Here is a 17,708-nt window from a genome sequence, read left to right as displayed (position 1 = left end):
GTACTAAATCTTATCATTTTAAATACGTTAGTTAGTTTGAGCACATATTTCATAAAGATTATTTTTTGTTTTTCATCTTTCATTTCAAATGTATATCTTTGGAGTTATAGCAAAATTAAAATACGGTAATGCGTCATGAAATGATTTTCTGTCGTGAAACGAACGGCCGCGGCGCGGCGCGGCGCCCTGCGTCAGGCGTGCAACCATCGTGCAACTAGCTGTGCATTATTATTCGATAATAAGATAAACTCATGAAATTATTGTATTATAAACTCGACAATCCTTGATAACTGTACCAATTTTGAATTATAACTCACCGTTTAAAATGGGTTGAAATCGTGTGTAAAGAAGTCGGTTAGTTTAAGTAAGTGAAGTCCCATGTCCCCTAGTGGGGTAAGGGGCAGCTGATGCATTATACATCTGTTTCACTGATCGATTTTCTTTAGGGACAAGTAGGTGATCAGCCTTCTGTGTCCTGCCAAACCGAGATATTTTTTTTTCTTCGTCTCCACCGGGAATCGAACCCAGGACCCCTCGGTATTACGCTCACGCGTCAACCACTGTACCAAGGAGGCGGTCAAGGAGGCGGTTAGTTTACGTAAGGAAATATTTAATGCTGGCCATCCTTATCAGGATTATGAGATAAATTTATGAAATTGTTGTATTGGTTTGATAAGTATACAAAATTTTTATTAAATCCGTCGTTGTAAAGTGGGTCAAAAATGAATCGAAAGGAGAATTTAAAAACATAAGTATGTTTAAAGCTAATACTGGCGATCCTTATCAGGACAGGAATCAGGATACTAAGATCTGTGAATAAGATCAATTTATGAAATTATTGTATTGTAATCGGTCAATATCACTGCACAAAATTTGAACGAAATCCGTCGGTTTAAAGTGGGTCAAAATTGAGTCGAGTCGGTTACATACAAAAATACATGTGAAGATGATAAAAGCGTGTTCATTAATAATTTATAAGCTATTATTTTGACGTCAGGTATAGATAGATAGATAGGGACATATTCTATACATAGGTATAATAAAAGTGAATCGCCTGTTGAATAGGTACTTAATTATGTTTTTTATGTGTTTTAGGGCCAAATGTGATGCTAAGCGCAAAACTCGAGAATGGCTGAACCGATTTCATTAATACTTTTTTTATAATATTCCTTGAAGTGCGAGGATAGTTCTTATGGAGAGAAAACGTAAACATGTACCACGGGCGAAGCCGGGGCGGAACTTAGAGCATTAATGGTTTAATGCTTAGTATTTTATAAAATAGATAAATGAAAGACATGTTTTAAATAACTAATTTATTAACAAAACGACATTAGTTATGAAACGAACAATAATAAATTTATAATCAATTATCGAATAGTCTATACATACAATACACAATGGAAATTAATTAGATTTTTAATAATTGCTAAGAAAATTATAGAGTGAAAACAAAAATTAACACGTATATTAAATGTGATACAAAAAGAGTAAAATAAATAATTTATTAAGAGAACAAGGCACTGTTTAATTACAAACTTCACGTGAGTCGGAGAGACGACAACATTATTATTCATATAAATCTTTCAAATCATGTAATCACTTTCAACAAATTAAAGTTATTAAAAAATTATATATGCTACAATAATTTTGGAGTGTTTGATTAACAATTGCTCAAATACGCGGCCCAATACTTGGCTTAAAAATAATAAAAAATGTATATCTACGACCTACAAACATACGCCCTACACGCACACAATCAGTACATACAATAATATTTTCGTAACACACGCACGCATATGTTTGTATTCCGCACTACGTTAAGCTACGCACACACACACGCACGCGCTCAGTGCACACAACAATATATCCTACTCCGTACTACAAACGGCACGTGGGGACGTGACGTGATCGTGTATCACCACACACACACACAGCCCCTAACTCCCCACACACACGCACACACGCTCAGTGTATCTCGTCCCGCTCGTCGGACGGGCGCCGCCTGTGTGTGTGTGCGCGCCACAGCCAACGCGGCGACACACGCACACCTGCACACTGCGGTAACGCGTCCGTACTCGTGCACACTATGTAGTGCACTTCGCTGTCTTCCGTCACTTCTTCCTCCTGAAATTATAATAATTGATGATGTAGTTAAAAAACAAGCTTAAACTTATAAAACTGTATTATCAGCGATCCTTGATAAGTGTACATAAATATTAGTCTCCTCGTGACCGGGCTCGTTGCAAAGTGCTACTCGGGTACGTCGGGTTAATAATATAATGAAAAAATTTCGTTTCGAATCCGTTAAAATCTTTAATTTCTAAAATAAATCACAAGAAAATATTAAGCATACAGAATTTCAATGAAATCCGTCCATAAAACAGTCAGTTCTGTACAACCCAAGTACAACCATACAGGTGAAGCTAATGACAGCGTAATTAGCATCATGAAGCAGTGCAATAGTTACCTGCAGCAGCTCCCCGCCGTACGCGCGCACGTGCCGCCGCAGCAGCGCCACGTCGTGTCCCGCGCGCTGCACTTCGCTGCACACCACGAACGTGTAGCCCTCCAGGAAACTCGGCAATAGCTAAACGTTAATAATAATAAATATTATAGGACATTATTCCACAAATCGACCTAGTCCCGCAGTAAGCTCAATTCAGGCCTGTGTTGTGGGTACTAGGCGACGATAAATATAATATTTAATAAATACATATATAGATAATAGCACCCAGACCCAAGAACAAATAATTGAGTTCATCACACAAATGTTTGCCCTGACCGGGGATCGAACTCGGGACCGTCGGCTCAGTAGGCAGTTACTTTACCACTGCGCCAACCGCGTCGTCGTAACCTACCAGTTACACGTGATAATATGAAAATAAGTTAATGCTTGAGGAAAGTAAATAAATTTATTTTCACATAATAAATCAAAGTGACCCAAGCTCCTAAGAGAGTGAGAACTGTTTTTCAGGAGGCTGTGTCTTCCATTTACAATTACACAACTTAAAGTGGACTAGAATACCAAACCATATTCATATAAACACTAAAATTTGGACTGTAAGGCTCAAGAATAACTGCATGTAATAATGGCCTATTCAGATTAGAGCGGAACACGCTGTCAGATATAATCTGAATAGATGATGCTTATGTCAGATGATGTTTATGTAGTAACGCATCATAAAGCATCAGAAAACGTGTTTGTGAGTAGTAGCGCGGTATAGGCTCGTTAGACAATTTGCATGCGCGTTTTTATGTATACTGTAACTCAAAAAATTATTCTGCAGATTTCCATTAGTGAAAGAATTGTCAAAGGTAAAGTAGTACACTTATAATATATTGTATTGTATTTACACATTTTTTTACAGAAAAGCCTACTCATAAAGCACAGAGTAAGAAAATATAAAAAAGTACAACTTTTATACCTTAGTCTTATCAAGTCCAATCTGTCTGTTCGTATGTTCCTCGGGCTCTGTGTCGTCGCTGTCGTCATCATGCAAAGTGATGTTCCCCTTCACACGCTCGTCACACACGAAGCTCACGTCAGAGTCACTGGCCTCCGTCTGTTTGTCTGTTTGTTCCTTTTCTTGTTTCGTGTGTCGTGTGTCTCTCTTCGCTTGTTCCTGCCTCACTTGCTCGATCTCATCTTCCGTATCTGCGTCTGAAATAAGTTAAATAGTAGATTGGTATTAATGTGATCTATAAAAACTGTAGACAACGTTTTCACTTAGAACAAAAGTGTGGTAGCGCGATATAGATGCATCAGACAACGTGTGTGCGCGTGTTTGTGTGTGGTAGCGCGGTATAGACGCGTCAGACAACGTATGTGCGCGTGTTTGTGTGTAGTGGAGCAGTATAAAAGCGTCAGAATATGTAAGATTGTAAGACTGCAATATAGACAACAACTCACCACTATCCGGCGCAACCCCCGCACCAGGCTTACTCCCCCCTTCCTCACCCCCATCATCATCACCATCATATTGTGTGTACCCCCCCTTTGGCGGCGCCACGTACAAGTGCGGCTCGGTGGCGAACCAGCGCTCGGGCAGGCGGCGCCGCGCGGCACAACACTGCTCCAGCCATTCGCCCCGAACCGCGAAGCAGGGAGTATTGGCAGATCGGACCGCTTTCAGTTTCGGTGTGTTGGGGAACGCGCAGCTGCCGAGTTGTTATACGTTATTGGTAACATTTTTTTGACGTGACAACGTCTTATAATTCGATAGAGCCGGCTGCACGCACGAAAAAACATGACTTATGCGGCGTTACCTCGCTCAGAGGCGTTCCATGTAAGGCTTGAAGTGCAAGCGAGAGCGCGGAACGAGCGACGAAGAAGCACAATCGGCCTTAAGACGTTGTCACGTTCAACTATCGTCAGTAAACCGATTTTACAGACAACCAATTTTTTTTATGATTAGCTGTAATTATGGTTAAAATGGTCATAAAGTAGAAATTCATAGATATTGTTTCAGATGTTGAAATGACAGGATATAAAAATAAAGAAAAACTACATTTCACATTAAAAAAAATTCTTCACTCGAGCTAAAAATCTTAATATACATATATAAATCTTGTGTCACAATGTTTGTCCTCAATGGACTCCTAAACCGTTTAACCGATTATAATAAAATTCGCACACCATGTGCAGTTCGATCCAACTTGAGAGATAGGATAGTTTAAACATGTAGGTACTACGGGCGAAGCCGGGGCGGACCGCTAGTAATAATATATAAATCAAACTGAAACAAGAGCGACACCACTGTACACTACACTCACATGAGATGCGTGCAGTCCCGTGTGCAGTCCGGCCTGTACTGCGCGCCGAGCCGCAGCGCGAGCTCGCGCAGGGCGCCGCGCCGCGGGTGCACGTAGCCGCTCAGGGCCAGCACCGTGCCCGCTAGGGTGCGCCCTATATCGCTGCATACCGGCCCAGGGCGGAGGGCACCTGGAATTATATTATTTATGGTTTAGAATTAAAACATGTAAAAGTGGGAAGATAACTTCGGTAACATTTTCACGTTTAATATACGTGACCTAAAACAGATCCCTGCGGAACACCAATGTTGATAAAATCACCGCAAGATCTTTGTCCATTTACAACAACGGTTTGTATCTTTGTCTGAAGATATTAAACTATGAGGTTAACTTTGTAGAACCTTTTAACTTCATAGTTATTGAATTTCTGCCATAAAGTGGCATGGTCAACTAAGTCAAATGCTTTGGAAAAATCATAAAACGGTTTTTTTATGCTACGTAGTATTTTATGTGAAATGACTTAGACAATTATTATAAAACTAGATTTCCGCCCGCGGCTTCGCCCGCGTTTGCAAAGGAAAACCCGCATAGTTCCCGTTCCCGTGGGATTTCCGGGATAAAAACTATCCTATGTGTTAATCCAAGTTATAGACAATAGACAATAGACAAACATTTATTCACAAAAATAACACATTATTACAACTGACAATCACAATACTTAACATAGAAAAAATACAAATAAAAGACACCAAACACATGACAATTTAATACATAATAAATAAATAAGTAAATAGGTTGCTAATAAGTGTTATGGCTGTGAAAGGGTCCTGGCTCAGCATATGTCATGAGTCGGCTGACTCATGACGCTGTTTATTCTGCCAGAACCCAGAAGGCAGATGGAACCAAAAAAATGGAAAAAAAGAAAAAACTTAAACCAGAAATAAAATAAAAAATAATATAATAGGCAGTATAAATAGATATAATAATATTATATTATAATATTTATTAATATGGTATTATTTACAAAGATTTAAATGCAAGGATGAAAGAAAGTTGGTATATACATACACACACATACATTTCAAAAGTTACCCTCTATGTGTGCTAAATTTCATTGTAATCGGTTCAGTAGTTTTTACGTGAAAGAGTAACAAACATCCATACATCCATACATCCTTACAAACTTTCGCCTTTATAATATATATATTAGAAATATTAGAAATATATTAGATATATTGTTCAAATCCATACTAATATTATAAATGCGAAAGTAACTCTGTCTGTCTGTCTGTTACTCAATCACGCCTTAACTACTGAACCAATTTGCATGAAATTTGGTACAGAGATATTTTGATACCCGAGAAAGGACATAGGCCACTTTTTATTCCGAAATATGTACAATAATATTATGTAGTAGTTAATAATATCAAATCTTTTTTATTTCTTACTTTTCCGTTTTTGAAGTCGGTTGTTTTTAACGCAGTTATTTTTATTTAATACTTTTTAGTGTATTTTTCAACACGAATCAAACGAGCCCAAACTCGATAAAGTTGAGTCAATATATTACTGAGTTCCTATGGCCACCTTCCGATTCCATCATCAAATCAGCTTCATGTCATGATAATGTTTCATCGCTATCAAATTTACATACGTAGGTATTCAAAATTTCAGCTCAATCGGTTACCGGGAAGTGAATCAAAGTTACTTGCTACATATCAACTTAGTCATCGAGTACAGACAAAAATGCTCATAAAATAAAAACTACTGGGCCTATCCGAAAAAACAAAATTTATGGGACCAATTCGACACCATCCCGAATCAAATCAAAAAAAGAATCACGTAAATCGGTTCAGAAACCTCGGAGTAATCGGTGTACATACATAAAAAAAAATATACCGGCCGAATTGATAACCGCATAAAATCGCATGGAGAGCTTAATTTTCATTAAAGGCTCTAATCGCACGGAAAGCTAAATTTTCACAAAAAAGCTCTAATCGCACGGAGAGCTGAATTTTCACAAAAAACTCTCATCGCACGGAGAGATTAATTTTCACAAAAAGCTCTAATCGCACGGAAAGCTTAATATTCACTAAAAACTAATTGGATGGAGTGCTTAAATTTCATTAAAGGCTCTAATCGCACAGAGCTTAATTTTCACAAAAAGCTCTAATCGCACGGAGAGCTTAATTTTCACAAAAAGCTCTAATCGCATGGAGAGCTTAATTTTCACAAAAAGCTCATATCGCACGGAAAGCTTAATTTTCACAAAAAGCTCTAATCGCATGGAGAGCTTAATTTTCACAAAAAAGCTCTAATCGCATGGAGAGCTTAATTTTCATAAAAAGCTCTAATCGCACAGAAAGCTTTATATTCACAAAAAGCTCTATTCGCACGGAAAGCTTAATTTTCACAAAAAAGCTCTAATCGCACGGAGAGCTTAATTTTCACAAAATAGCTCTAATCACACGGAAAGCTTAATTTTCACAAGAAGCTCAAATCACACAGAGAGCTTAATTTTCACAAGAAGCTCAAATCACACGGAGAGCTTAATTTTCATAAAAAGCTCTAATCGCATGGAGAGCTTAATTTTCACAAAAAGCTCATATCGCACGGATAGCTTAATTTTTACAAAAAGCTCTAATCGCACGGAGAGCTTAATTTTCACAAAAAGCTCTAATCGCACGGAGCTTAATTTTCTCAAAAAAGCTCTAACGGCATGGAGAGCTTAATTTTCATAAAAAGCTCTGATCGCACGGAAAGCTTAATTTTCACAAAAAGCTCTAATCGCACGGAGAGCTTAATTTTCACAAGAAGCTCTTATCACATGGAGAGCTTAATTTTCATAAAAAGCTCTAATCACACGGAAAGCTTAATATTCACTAAAAACTAATTGGATGGAGTGCTTAAATTTCATTAAAGGCTCTAATCGCACAGAGCTTAATTTTCACAAAAAGCTCTAATCGCACGGAGAGCTTAATTTTCACAAAAAGCTCTAATCGCATGGAGAGCTTAATTTTCACAAAAAGCTCATATCGCACGGAAAGCTTAATTTTCACAAAAAGCTCTAATCGCATGGAGAGCTTAATTTTCACAAAAAAGCTCTAATCGCATGGAGAGCTTAATTTTCATAAAAAGCTCTAATCGCACAGAAAGCTTTATATTCACAAAAAGCTCTATTCGCACGGAAAGCTTAATTTTCACAAAAAAGCTCTAATCGCACGGAGAGCTTAATTTTCACAAAATAGCTCTAATCACACGGAAAGCTTAATTTTCACAAGAAGCTCTAATCACACAGAGAGCTTAATTTTCACAAGAAGCTCAAATCACACGGAGAGCTTAATTTTCATAAAAAGCTCTAATCGCATGGAGAGCTTAATTTTCACAAAAAGCTCATATCGCACGGATAGCTTAATTTTTACAAAAAGCTCTAATCGCACGGAGAGCTTAATTTTCACAAAAAGCTCTAATCGCACGGAGCTTAATTTTCTCAAAAAAGCTCTAACGGCATGGAGAGCTTAATTTTCATAAAAAGCTCTGATCGCACGGAAAGCTTAATTTTCACAAAAAGCTCTAATCGCACGGAGAGCTTAATTTTCACAAAAAGCTCTAATCGCATGGAGAGCTTAATTTTCATAAAAAGCTCTAATCGCACGGAAAGCTTTATATTCACAAAAAGCTCTATGCGCACGGAAAGCTTAATTTTCACAGAAAAGCTCTAATCGCATGGAGAGCTTAATTTTCACAAAAAGCTCTAATCACACGGAAAGCTTAATTTTCACAAGAAGCTCTAATCACACAGAGAGCTTAATTTTCACAAGAAGCTCTAATCACACGGAGAGCTTAATTTTCATAAAAAGCTCTAATCGCACTGAAAGCTTAATATTCACTAAAAACTAATCGCATGGAGAGCTTAATTTTCATTAAAGGCTCTAATCGCACAGAGCTTAATTTTCACAAAAAGCTCTAATCGCACGGAGAGCTTATTGCGTCGCTTCACATCCGTGAGTCGAAACTAGGTTCTAGTTGAAAACCAGCGCTAGGCTCATGCCTGGCACAAGCTGAACTAGGTCCTTTTTGGCGGTACTGCGGGCACAATTTGTTTTAATATTTTTTATTTTTTTTCGTGTTGAATTTTTTGTGTTATTTGTATGTATTCTTTTCTTTATTGTCTACTTTTTGATGTGTCACGCTGTGTTGTCAAATAAATGTTTTTCTTTCTTTCTTTCTTTCTTTCTTATTTTTCACAAAAAGCTCTAATCGCATGGAGAGCTTAATTTTCACAAAAAGCTCATATCGCACGGAAAGCTTAATTTACACAAAGAGCTCTAATCCCATGGAGAGCATAATTTTCACAAAAAGCTCTAATCACACGGAAAGCTTAATTTTCACAAGAAGCTCTCATCACACAGAGACTTAATTTTCACAAGAAGCTCTTATCACATGGAGAGCTTAATTTTCATAAAAAGCTCTAATCACACGGAAAGCTTAATATTCACTAAAAACTAATTGGATGGAGTGCTTAAATTTCATTAAAGGCTCTAATCGCACAGAGCTTAATTTTCACAAAAAGCTCTAATCGCACGGAGAGCTTAATTTTCACAAAAAGCTCTAATCGCATGGAGAGCTTAATTTTCACAAAAAGCTCATATCGCACGGAAAGCTTAATTTTCACAAAAAGCTCTAATCGCATGGAGAGCTTAATTTTCACAAAGAGCTCTAATCCCATGGAGAGCTTAATTTTCACAAAAAGCTCTTTTCGCACGGAAAGCTTAATTTTCACAAAAAAACTAATCGCACGGAGAGCTTAATTTTTCTCATTAAGCTCTAATCGCACGGAAAGCTTAATTTTCACAAAAAGCTCTAATCGCACGGAGAGCTTAATTTTCACAAAAAGCTCTAATCGCATGGAGAGCTTAATTTTCACAAAAAGCTCTAATCGCATGGAGAGCTTAATTTTCACAAAAAGCTCTAATCGCACGGAGAGCTTAATTTTCACAAATAAAACTCATCGCACGGAGAGCTTAATTTTCACAAAAAGCTCTAATCGCATGGAGAGCTTAATTTTCTCAAAAAGCTCTATTCGCACAGACAGCTAAATTTTCACAAAAAAGCTCTTAATCGCACGGAAAGCTTAATTTTCACAAAAAGCTCTAATCACACGGAGGGCTTAATTTTCGCAAAAAGCTCTAATCGTACGGAAAGCTTAATTTTCACAAAAAGCTCTAATCGCACGGAGAGCTTAATTTTCACAAAAAAGCTCTAATCGCATGGAGAGCTTAATTTTCATAAAAAGCTCTAATCGCACGGAAAGCTTTATATTCACAAAAAGCTCTATTCGCACGGAAAGCTTAATTTTCGCAAAAAGCTCTAATCGCACGGAAAGCTTAATTTTCACAAAAAGCTCTAATCGCACGGAGACTTAATTTTCATTGATGTAATTTCACTTATTTCGATGAGATTTTAATGATTTTGAAATAAAAAATTGCATATGGCACCTATTTAACAACGAAAAAAACGTCTTGCAATAATAAATTTATGTCTGATGGATCTATCTAAAGGCAAAAGATTAAAAATTACGCGTTAATAAATGACTTTAAATTACGGATATTTTCCTGTGCGCACTAATAAACGCAACCACTACCGCCAGTCAGACAGCGCGGACTCTAACCGAAATAGCAAGAGAAACAGTATATCAAAAACCCAACTATACTAAAATGACTTTTTTTAAAACGTTAATAGCTCCCGTACCATAAAAAAGATTTGACATTATTATTTACTACATATTATTTATATGTGCTATTTATTAAAAAGGTTTGATGTCGGTGCACGGGCTTAATACTAAGTGCTTAATGTTCGGCACCAACTTCAAACCTATTTAATAAATAGCACATCCATACTAATATTATAAATGCGAAAGTAACTCTGTCTGTCTGTCTGTTACTCAATCACGCCTTAACTACTGAACCAATTTGCATGAAATTTGGTATAGAGATATTTTGATACCCGAGAAAGGACATAGGCCACTTTTTATTGCGAAATATGTACCACGGGCGAAGCCGGGGCGGACCGCTAGTTCTATATAATTTTAAAACATCCAGAGATATGGACTTATGTAAATAAAAGATTTTTGATTTATGAAATACCTTTGTTTAACTGACAGCAAAATATCTAATTTTCTTACGTTTTCAAAGAAAAGTACCATGAACAGTAAATTATAGAATAAATCGTAGTCAAAAACCCCGGTGCGGTTTCTAAAATAACTTACCGTTATTATTTTCAACTTTCTTGCGCTTGCGTGTTTCGTCTCTGTCATCACTTTTGTCCCTCTTCATCTTGCTCGCGTCGTTCCTTTTATTAACATTTAAATCTTTATCTTTGCTTTCGTTGGTCGAGTCTCGTTTCCTTTTCTTGGAACTACTTGCACCATCAATAACATCTCTCATACTTTCATTCAATTCTTTGTCAATTTCGTTCGATAAATCTTTCATACGTTCATTGGTTGTTTTTCTTTTAGGTTCATTTATTTTTGTTTTCTGTCTATTTATCTCTTCTTTACTCTTTTCGTCTTTACGTTTTTGTACAATTCTGTCAATTCTTCCATATGGTTGATCATCGTCGTCAGTATACATCAGACTGTCTCTTTGTCTGTTTGTTTGGTCGCTGTCAGATTTTTTAGCACTGTTTTTGTGTCGCGCTTCACATGTCTTTGAAATCGGTGTTTTGGTCAATTTCGTGGCAGAGTCAGAGATATTTTTTAAAGCATTTGATGACGCTTGTCTTATTTGAGCATCTGAAATAAGATTACATATAATTTGTGAGTATTTTTGCTGTTGAATTATCTATCATTTAATTAAGCACAGAACCAAAATTATGTTGATGTAAAACTAAAAAAATAAGTTTAGAATCGAGCATTTGGCGTACGTGTACATGCTATTATGCATGGTACTATAATATTAGAACAAATCTTAATAAAACAAAACGACTGTATTAAATTTAAAAAAAAATGACGCAAACGCAATAGAAGTTCTATTACGGCTTAGTACAATGTGTGTCATACAGAGGCGTTAGGTTAGCGCTCTGACAAAGCTCTTAGGAGCTCTGTAAAAGCACAATTTCTGAACAACCTATAATGATCATAACATGGAAAGCGTATGCACCTAACTTACCAGTACTACTACTTTCCGTAGCCCGATGTTTCGCAAACAGTTCCCCCGGCTTGAACTCGTCCTCGTCAGACGAGAGACCGTCCAGAGCGAACATTCTGTTGGGGATGGCTTTAACTGGCTGCTCTGTTGTATTCTCTGTTATTGCTGGTGGGTTGCTGTCAGCTTCCGGGGAATAGATGTGGATGAATGAGAGGCCATACTGGAAATGTAATAATAAATACTTGAAAATTGAACTCAATTTGAGAACTTAATAGTAGTCAATGGTGCTAGTAGTTGTAATATAATAGCTGTAGTTTAATAGTATTCATCTTCAATTTTGTTTTGACAGTTTGTATAACACATTCTGAACAATTTGTAACGTTTTTGTCTTAAATAAAAAATAAAATATAACACTTTTTACTGAGCAGATTTTTTGCTAGCAGTAAAATTTTAAACTGCTTAAGTAGTTGTTATGTTTATTCATAACTAGCGGTCCGCCCCGGCTTCGCCCGTGGTACATATTTCGCAATAAAAGGTAGCCTATGTTCTTTCTCAGGGTCTAAAGATTATCTGTGCCAAATTTCATCAAAATCGGTCCAGTAGTTTATGCGTGAAAACCATACATACATACATACATACATACATACATACAAACCTTTCCTCTTTATAATATTAGTATAGATTTCTCTCTACAAAACTAACTAGAGAAACTATGAATAGAAATACAGTTCGATTCAAACTTATTGGCGGTTCCGAAGTTAGGTGCGGGTGCGCACAGGTCCCATGACGTCCCGCTAATACCTAAAATTGTTTCTGTGCATCGGATCGTACGATTTTCCGAGCCGCCATTAAGTTTGAATCATACTGTATCTATTTATAACTTCAGAATAGATGATTATCATGAACATACAAAGAAGAATTTATTCATACGCAAGTGTAACTAATACAAGCCCACGCACCTGACAATGCTTATTATAGGGCTGCGAGCACACCACCCTCACGCGATCCCACCGCTGGGCCCGTGCTGTGCTGAGCTGGTCCGCACTGAACGTGCGAACTCGCTCAGCGGCCCCGCGCCGCGCCTCGCCCGGCGCCACCAGCACGCAGCTGGGGACCAACACCTGCCGCACTTGTACCACACCCAGTACATACAAGACTTAACAAACCCTGGAATAGGGCTGTATGGCCTACTGATGTCATATGATTATCCCGTACACTCCTTTAGTTGATAAGTTGATAGTTTGATAGATATAGAAAACTCATTATTGCTTTTGATCACTTTATTTGTTGAATAACTATAAACTATTGATGATAATATGATACTATGATTTGATAGTAATTGATAGTTGATTATGATATTTTAGCGCATACACCCCGAGCGCTTCACACGAGCCGCGACCGCAGATGTAAGGCTAGCTCGTACAATATCTGTCACCACAAGATTACGATATTGCGGCATAAGTTCCTGTGAATTTTTAATATGGAGAAAAAATATGATCCAAATAGGAGCCACCAAAAGTAGGGCTCCGTCCTCTTTATCGTGACAAAACCAAACGTTTATCTCGAGAAAAAAAGAGCGCCAAAAGTGGTTTATCGCAGATAAAACCAAAACTAAAAGTAATTACATAAAATGCTCTGACAAATATCTTGCAAATGTTTTAATATAATTGTTTATGAAAAAAAAATCATAATAAGTATTACCATGTCAAGTAGAAAACGTAAAAGTGTGAAAATTAGAGCTAACTTGGTGATTTTTTTTTATCGAGTAAATTTTAATATTTTATGTTTTTGATTAAACAGAATCGTTGAACATATCATCTAGTTTGATATATATTTTATTTTTTAGATTTGGTCTTGAATATTACACGTATCATCTAATAGAAGATTGGTAATTTTGCTTTATACGCACCCTTAAAGCTATAATGCTATACTTAAATTGCAAGCAATTATTACTGCTCTCAATTTTTCGTCAGATTACAATCATGTTACGTTATTATCTTTATATTGTACTGTCTTTTAATCCGTCAGTCCTCGGATCACAGACACAATAGAAAATCTATTGTGTCTCGGTCCGATCGGGCCGCTCGGTGGTCAATGGGTTAATGTAATAAATGTATATTTTTTAATCTGTTGTTTAATTTCACGTCTCCAGATTTGCTTGTGCCTACCTAACCTAACTGTTGCATATCATAATAATATATTTATTATAATATTATGTTTTGTACAATTACATTCAAACAAGATATATCTGAAATGTCTATTATAGATACCTCAAATGGATCGTTAGGCTTCTCAGAGAGACCCACCAGAACCTCCACCAGGGATGCTTGATAGGCACCAATGTGAACTGACTGGATCTGAAATTAGTTTTTAAAACTTGAGTTTCAAGCATTTTACATTGCAATTGACACATATGGTAATACATCTTACTCATATAATAGATGTGATCGTAAGAATGTTGAAACTTTTTAAAATGATAACAATATAGGAATATTTATCTAAAATTTTGAAAAATATATTACAATTAAGAGGCAGAGTTGGGGCGAACAGCTTTTATTAATAAATATAATGTACAATACAAGTAAGGTACATATTAATAATTAACTATTAACATTTATGAGATCTTATCTATCTATTTAGTAAAAAGTACCTGTACAGCTTTAGCCAGCTGCAGCACCACAGAGCAAGAGGGTTCCCATTTGCTGCATAACCACTTCTTCTTGCTGATCTCCCATGCTAGCAAGTTGCTCGCTGGATTGTTCTAAAAATTTGTCATGTGTACATACTATAAAGACATTGTAATTCCAGATGATTTAAATGTACGAATAAAAGGTGACACAAAAATTGTATGATGTTATGATGAAAAATAAATTAAATTTTATCTTTATTTCTCAAAGGGCACAATTTCATTGGTTGGTAACTCTGTATACAGCATGTGCGGAGTCCTTGTAGGCAAGATAACAACCAATGACAGATACAAGTTGATACATGTGTTAGTAAAACTGTTTATGGGGATTTCCCACTTGATATAAAATTATAAAAAACACTGAATTATAGCAGCTCCAATTATAATTTGTAAATGAATTCTGTATCTTTACAACACAACTGATTTATAGGTACATACAGTTTCTCTCTATTGTGTTTTCTGAGTTGGTTTATAGTTATATTTGCTCAATAATAACAAGCAAAAATAAACAATGATGGAGTTTCTAATACCTAAAAGAAGAATTTAACACCTGAATCCATGACTACTGAGAGACACTTATCTCCCACACAGCTGTAATTTGGTTTCCTGTACTTATATGTAATTTTAAGAATTATTTTCCTTTTATTTTTATATAACCTATAATTTTTTATAAATAAACCATATTTTATCATGTCTGTTTTTGTAATAAATCTTGAGAATAAATTTCTATCTTTATTATACTTAAACCTAATTATTTAAAAAGATATCTTAACATACGGGATCTTCACTGCTAAAACTGACAACATAGTCCAATTTTACTCGCGGCATTCTGAGTTCAAATGTATTTGTATCAAACTGTTAGTGTTTATTTCAAAAAATAATACAATTATTCATATTTAAGTTATCAGCACAGGTTTATTCTAAAAATTTATGTATCGTCACATCGATTTCAAAATTCAAATTCAAATTCTACAAATCAAAATTCAAAACATTGTATTGTGGACAATTTGTCAATGTCAATGTTATCAAACCATTGACGAAACGAAAGTCGTAAACGCCAACGCTAAACACAGCTATGGACGCGTTCTCAAATCTGACAAAAAAAAGCTAAGTTTCGGTGTTTATAAACTAACCGTAAGTAATAAACCAAACAAAACTATAAATTACCGCAAATAGATTAATTATTTATCTCCTAAACACGGGATAAATTGGTTTAAAATGTTGATACACATTTAATATTTTAAAAACGACTATCCGTTAGGTCTTCAGTCAAAAACGGATTATATGGAGCTATACACAATATTATACACAGTTCGTCTATAAAAATAATACGATATATGTGCGTCTGACCCTGACGAACGTAATCTAAAAAGTAGGAGATTTTACCTTCCTTCTTTTTGGGAGTCAGTCAAATAGTAAACACCGGGAAAACAAAATTTTTAAACGCGACATTCGCTAACATTACCTATATCGTCTTATAATAATATGTTCCAGGAACCAGGAGAAATTAGAAAAGCTCATAAACTGAGCGCTTTCAGTGAACTTCTCTTGTGGCGTGCAGTCGTGCACTCTACTTACCTAGTACTACTTTACTTCCGTTTTGCATGAATTATTATGGATTCATTTTATTTTAGCCGATTTACAATCAAATTTAAACACAAACGCTATTTCTTTCTTTAGCTTAGACATTAATTTGATTTAATTCCCATGATGTTATAAAATCGTGCAAAATAGCTATCCTCAAATTTTATTCTTGATTGATCGAATACATAGTTGTTTCGGTTTTTATATTATGTCGTTTATTTACTAACAATAATATTACAGAATGAAGATGTATTTAATGAAGTGAAATAAATAAATAAGTTTTATTAGTATGATTAGAAAGATAAAGCTTTGGTCTGGTGATCATGACGCACAACGCTGAGGTATGCGCCCCAACGCAGAGTCACGACGCAGCATTTACCGTCCCTGCGGAGAGGTGGTCAGTTGATTTTGCCGCAGCTACCAAGGTAGACGTGAACATGAACAATTTTGCTGTAATTATCAAACTTTTATGTTTTTTTTCTTTATTTTTATATAAAGAAGGATAGCTGCGAACTAATTCTATTAAATTGTCTTCGAAAAAATTCATATTGTCGCATTCATATATGCCGTGACGCATACCCGCACACCGCAGCGTTCAATCGAGAATGACGCCGCGCTGTGCGGGAGTACACCTCCCCACTCACCGCGCTTGCCCTTCGCCGCGGACGCATACTGCGACGGAACAAGAGAACATTGTCGACGTTTTTCATATGATTGAGTGTCCGGCATCGCAAACCGCATACCTCAGCGTTGTGCGTCAAGATCACCAGACCAAAGCTTAAGGAAGAGGAAATGATACGAGGGATTTTTTTAGACAACGGAAATATGAAAGAGTTTATTAAATATAAATTAGATAAACATATTTTTCGCGTGCTTCTTTATTTCCTAATTGCACGTTATTTTGTTATTCGACGCAAAACACATTAATAAATAACTAAAAATAAATAAGCTTGTTGACAAAATAATCACCAAATATTGGCAACGATTTTTCGAGAAATATAAGAAATTTATTTTGCACTTTTTTTTCGGGTTCAATCCTTAAAATCTAAGATATTTTCCTATTTTTTATAATAATAAACGACCATAATATTATACATTCATAGACAGATAGATTCCTTTTATCAGCCAATTTTTTGTTACCTTTAACCCCGAATATTTTTTTGAAGTACCGGAGTGTGACCGGAGTGAGTGAGATGGAGAATTTCCAACATACTTTACGACTTTTCAGCTAGACGGGAATTTTTGTAACTTTACTCTTTTCTCTAATTACTAACTGAACTACAAGCTAAATAATTTCAATTTCGAAGGTTGCACTACAAAATACTAGCACATTACTAGTCAACAGTCATAAGCTTTGGAAATCCTTTAAGCTTTTTACTATTCTATTCTTCTAGCGTTTTCCAATATGTACCTACTTATAGGAAATAAAAGAAACGTTACTCTACACCTAGGTACCAATTAAACGAAGTCAGGCAGAACTTTATTATGTAACTAGCTTTCCGCCCGCGGCTTCGCCCGCGTTCTCAAAGAAAAACCCGCAT

The 17,708-nt window shown here is 36.1% G+C and overlaps 1 protein-coding gene across 1 annotated transcript; it reads right to left on the bottom strand.

The window, feature by feature from the left end:
- Positions 1-1,921: 1,921 nt before the first annotated feature.
- On the bottom strand, positions 1,922-16,466 carry XRCC1 (DNA repair protein XRCC1). The gene is made up of 11 exons (XM_090103687.1): positions 15,361-16,466; positions 14,548-14,658; positions 14,168-14,254; positions 12,857-13,018; positions 11,919-12,117; positions 11,018-11,542; positions 4,774-4,942; positions 3,911-4,158; positions 3,426-3,661; positions 2,468-2,587; positions 1,922-2,124 (listed from the first exon to the last, which is right to left on the bottom strand). Exons 1-11 carry the CDS (start codon positions 15,409-15,411, stop codon positions 1,966-1,968), a joined length of 2,067 nt encoding a protein of 688 aa, XP_089959813.1. The 5' UTR covers positions 15,412-16,466; the 3' UTR covers positions 1,922-1,965.
- Between the last annotated feature and the right edge of the window lie 1,242 nt (positions 16,467-17,708).

This window comes from Colias eurytheme, chromosome 7 (genome assembly GCF_061535395.1).
Source record: "Colias eurytheme isolate Ceu_HAF_F1 chromosome 7, ilColEury1 Martin Lab GWU primary, whole genome shotgun sequence".
Lineage (NCBI taxonomy): Eukaryota > Metazoa > Arthropoda > Insecta > Lepidoptera > Pieridae > Colias > Colias eurytheme.
Note: the sequence above shows the minus strand (reverse complement) of the source record. Positions and strands in the feature narration are given on the sequence as shown.